This window comes from Barbus barbus (assembly GCF_936440315.1).
Source record: "Barbus barbus genome assembly, chromosome: 18".
Classification (NCBI taxonomy): Eukaryota; Metazoa; Chordata; class Actinopteri; order Cypriniformes; family Cyprinidae; genus Barbus; species Barbus barbus.
This window is the reverse complement of record NC_136746.1, coordinates 19,569,143-19,574,409: the sequence shown is the minus strand read 5'-3', so window position 1 is coordinate 19,574,409 and position 5,267 is coordinate 19,569,143. Positions and strand designations below refer to the sequence as shown.

The 5,267-nt window shown below is 39.1% G+C and overlaps 1 protein-coding gene across 1 annotated transcript; it reads right to left on the bottom strand.

The window, feature by feature from the left end:
- Positions 1–243: 243 nt before the first annotated feature.
- On the bottom strand, positions 244–5,267 carry LOC306884267 (dorsal root ganglia homeobox protein-like). Its single transcript, XM_079440005.1, has 6 exons — positions 4,954–5,267; positions 4,306–4,406; positions 3,641–3,742; positions 1,826–1,995; positions 1,623–1,735; positions 244–1,279 (listed from the first exon to the last, which is right to left on the bottom strand). The coding sequence occupies exons 1-6, from the start codon at positions 5,009–5,011 to the stop codon at positions 948–950; spliced, it is 876 nt and encodes a 291-aa protein (XP_079296131.1). The 5' UTR covers positions 5,012–5,267; the 3' UTR covers positions 244–947.

Sequence of the window (5,267 nt, the reverse complement as noted above, 5' to 3'; positions counted from 1 at the left end):
CAAAGAAAATAACAAAACGAATTCCTACAAAAGTGGCAATAAGCTGCTTAAAACCCTAATGACAGCTGAGCGTTCCATATAATTAGCACCTATCACATCATTGCCATCATGGGACGCATATAAAATAGCTATGTGATATGAGAAAGTCATGATGTACTTTAAGGTAAATAAATAATAATAATGCTTCCATTTTTGCAGCCCTACCGCTTGTGAACTAATTAATAATTGATCATAGCCAGATGGTGTGAGCAATAGGCAACAGGAGATGTACATGATTGCCTACATGTTTAATTGTTTTATAGAACATGTCAAAACAGGACCAGAACTCTTGCAGTCTATCACAGACGTACAGATGCGATGACACGAGCGATGTCAGTTGCCATCACATCAGCATGAATAAGAGTTACCCAGATCATATCATAAAACATGACAAACCACTTAATATACAGTTCTGTCCTTGATATTATCTTACATATATTATTTCACATTAGTACATTTATATTTCAGCATGGCATATATCTTGACACAATGCAGAATGGCTATCATCACCTGACTTCACAGTACACAAGTCAAACATCAAAGTGGATTGTGAAAAATGAAATGTTCACATTGGCAACCAGGGAGTTTTCTTTTACCACACAGCCTGTCCAAAAGTCATTCCGCCACAAAAAAATGAATTAAGCGCCAGGTGCCCACATACACCCGAAGAGGGAAAACCAATGGCAAGAATCATGAGTAAAAGTGAACAAGGAGAGGAAAAATTACAGTTGAATTAATAGTTTGACACATACACGCAAAATACACAACAAGGGATTGCACTTAACACCGTCCTGTGCCGGGTATGTCAGTGCTCTCAAAAAAGAGGCAGCAGGCATTCAATGTTTAATTATAAATCCTTCGTCCAAAGCGTGTCCTCAAATTAGGAAAAAAACAAAAACAAGACTCCTTCATTTCTTATCCGGACCCTCCTTATGGCAGTGCAGATGTTTGTCTGGAGTTCTCCGTAGTGATGTGATCTTAGAGGTACCGGAGTTAGAACTGGAATCGCTTCCTCCTACAGAAACAGTGCTTTGGCCCAGCCCGACCCCTGGACCTGCTCCGGGCCCGGCTGTAGACCCTGCCCCCAGCAGGTTGGCTGACTGCAGCACCGCCTCCGAATGTTCCCTGGCTTTCATCCGCAGGGCTGCGACACTGGCTGTCCGGTTACTCTGGCACCCATATGGTGGCAGGAAGGAGAGGCCCATTGGGTCAGGCACACAGCAGGAACACAATGGACTTCCTAATGAGAGCAGAATAGTGTGTCATAACGGGTAGCTTATGTCCTTTATCATTATATATGTTTTTTTTTTACAACACAGGATAACAGACAACACAGCCTACAAATTCCAGTTCTGATCAATCTATCTATTGCACTTTAAAATAAGGTATTATTTGTTATAATAAGGTCTCATAAGGTAATGCAATCTATCTACGTTTCTAAATATATATATTCAGAGGCAACAAAATATGATAACAATATGCTCTGTTTTCATCCACATTGGTTGCAGTAAAAAAAAAAATCTAAAATATCAAACCTACCTGACAGGTTTTCATGATGACATGCAGTAGATGCTGGATCTTACCTTTTAGAGTTGCCACTTGTGAAAGGGCTTGTGCGTAAGTGGCTGTGTTCAGCAGAGTCCCAGGCAGACAAGATGGGAAAAAAGGTCCACCTGAACCCACCACTCTGTTAATACTGTGCATAAAGGAAAGAGTTTGGCATTACATCTCTTGACAAAAACAAACATATATCCTAAATGGACATTTAATTCGATGATCTACACACTTCTGCTGTAGTTCCATTGGTTCTTTCTTATTTCTGCTGTGGTCCACAGGAGACTGGTTGAGGTTGCGTGCAGGAGGGGTGCCGTCATTCATTTGTTCTTTGCTTCCCTCCTGGTCTGAAGTTCCTCTCTCTGTTTTTCTCCACTTTGCTCTTCGATTTTGGAACCATACCTAAAGAGAAAGCAGATGAGAAAGGTTTGATGAAAATACTGTTGTCATTTATTTTCTTTCATGTTATTCCAAACCTGTATGAATTGAATTATTCTGTGGAGAGGGAAAAATATATATAATTCTGGCTAACATCTCCTTTTGTGCAACACACAGAAGAAAAAAGTCATACAGTATTAGGGTGAATAAATAACAGAATTTTTTGTGTGTGAGAACATCCTCTGTTGAAACCCAATCTAAAATGTCACTTGTTAAGTTGCAGTAAGTATTAGAATTATTATTTGCACTCGGTGCTCATTTCTGAAATGTGCTGCAAAATCTAACAAGCCGGTGACTTATTTGAAACTTCACGAACACAATTGCTGAACATATGCAGCGAAGTTCTTGTATGTTAATTGAATGAAGGTCATTGCCTATAACAACATTTAATTGAGCAATTTTTCATTATCATTTTTTAATGACTTCCTACTGACAGTCTCCTTGCTTCTGAGAGAGAACCATGATGAAGTCGTTTATTTCTCTATTTAGTGATTGTTTGACAACATCAGATTCGATTAAGTCTGTGCTCTCTAACGCATTAATCATATTTGAATGGGAAAGGTTGCATAATGCAGCCATATCTCCAGCGCCCGGCCAGCATTGTGCAAAGTTACAATGATGCGAACGAACAGAACACCACACACATATAGCTGCTCTCTCCACATAATGACACAACAGTTTACTGGCAGGACAACAATATTCACAATGTAATTGTGGCAACATTATCTCACCCCTGCACCTTCCAGCTAGAAGTCATGATCCCCCAGCACTGAATGCTCCATAATTGCACCATTAATCTCAATTTGCAGTTTGTTCTTAATGCAGCACAAGCCAATTGACACTTTAAAAACGGTGGGCGCCCACTATACTACAACAAAAAGAAAATTTATTTCCTAATAATAATGTAAGTTTAATATCCCTGCATGCTGCGACCGATTCATGTTTAGATTTAATAATAGGAATCGGGTAATCCGATTAGAGAGAAATAATTTGTTTACAATCCCTAATTTACAGCAGCGAATTCCATTATCGCGTCGCAGTCATTGGTTTTAAGCGATAGTAAGATGACCCTGGGGAACAAAAGGGAAACTATTATATTTCCCACAATTAGATCTGAGCTCAGAAGGAAACCCAAAAGCAAATCTGGAATGCAGGAAATTACATACAGACACATTGAATGCAATTACATGTGGCCAACTTGATATTACCACGGATGTTTTGCAAGGCCGCAGAATATGAAATCGGAGGTTTCAGGTGCACGAGCGCTTTATAACCGAGCACAATCGTTCTCGGGACGTTTGTCTTGTTCGAAAAGCACCGCATCCTCTCTCCATTTGCTGAAACACGGAAATGGCAGTGCATCTAAGCAATTTTTATACCTTAGAGACGAGGGCAAATTAGTGTAGAACATTACCACTAGTTAATTATGAATGACCGATTAATCAACCTAATCTAATATCCCACATTATGTTGATGTTATTAAAGCGCATCGCGGAAATGACAGAGTGGCTTCATTTACTTTCTTTGGCCAAACGTGCTCAGAGCGCTTTTTTTGCGTGATGTATTCGTTACATCTCTGGATCAGGACAGTCGAGGGAAAGTGTCTCACCTGGACGCGAGCCTCTGTTAGGTTGATTTTCATAGCCAGCTCTTCTCTCGTGAACACATCTGGATAGTGGGTCTGTGCAAAAACCGCCTCCAGAGCCTCCAACTGTACAACATATTTTACACATTCATTTCACCAATTTATGCTTTATAATTCAGAGAGAAATGTCTTTTTTTGCATTAGCATGGGCTGATAATGAATGTTCATGCGTAGTGCACTGTAAAACGAACTAAAATTGTTTAACTGCTGCCTGAAGTGGTAGAAAAGTCCTTACACTTTTTCAAACACTTTTCAATTACTGTTTTAAAAATGCGTTACAAATAACAGAAATTATCGTGGCAGTTTAAATCGATTAAACATTTGTTCAAAGGAAACAGGCCTCTTCGGCCTTTCCTCTTACATTTTTTTCCATTAATGTCATGTCACCTTATTAATGGTTAATAAGCAAATGCTTGGTTTTTGCTTTACAAATAAAAGAGAAAGTTTACTTCCAGAAGGCGATATTCGCCATATAAATGTATGTTTATGTGCATCTACACAAGGCATGCCTATAGTCCTAAAACACACACACACACACTGGACGTTTATAAAGCATTATGTCATAAATAAGTTTCAGAACAGTGGTTCTATTTTGTATCCAGAAATCTTGCTCCTCATTGACTGGATACCTGTTGTAAAGTGAAGGTTGTCCTGTTTCTGCGTTGTTTTCTGCGCAGAAACCCGTCATCAAAGTCTCCAGAGGCGTGATTCCCAAACCCATTTGTGTTCACTATTTAAAACAGTAACGCGACACTTTTAAAACACAACAATTCTATGGAATAAAAATATACATTTTCTTATAGCCCTAAATGAGACGGAAAATATGATTCCATCGGTTGCCTCTCACTCAATCGTGATAGACTAATTCACAGGGAACAGTTGATTCATTGTATTCATCTGCTAGAGACCTGAATTATCACTTTACACAATGAGAAACCGTGACCACCAAAATGCCACTTGAAAGGCATGACATCTAACATCTGTTCTCAGACAGACTGCAACAAAAAGTCTCAGCTGGGCGGCTGTCAAGCCTCTCGATCACGTTACCATGTGGCAAAACCTTAAACACCGTAAAACAAACCCAAACATAGGCTAATTATTAAGTAACTTTGATTGTGAAATAAAATGCACAATATAAATATCAATTATAGAACTATATAAAACAGCCACAGAACGCGCTTTAATATTTTTTTTCTGTTTTTGAAATACGTATAAAATTACAAAGATAACATTTTAGATAAAACTCCATTCTTACAAAAGAAATGAACCGTACTTACATGTGTTGGTCCTGCAGCACTCTCCTTCTAACTGTGGAGGACAGTGAAAGTAAAACATGCTTCCCGGTGCTCTGCGAGTGGAGAGAATATTTCACTCTGCAAAGAAAAATATGGCCAAGCGTCCAACTATTACTGCAATCGCACGCGTCTTAAAAAGACAATTTTGAACAATTCTCATACGTTTCTGCAAGCGGTTTTAAAGTACATAAAGTAAAAAAAAAAAGCATCTGTACCAACAGACGGTCTTTTTGAAATCGCGATTCTCGTGTCTCCAGCTCAACCTCAGCAGGGCAATCGCACTCCCACCGTCAATC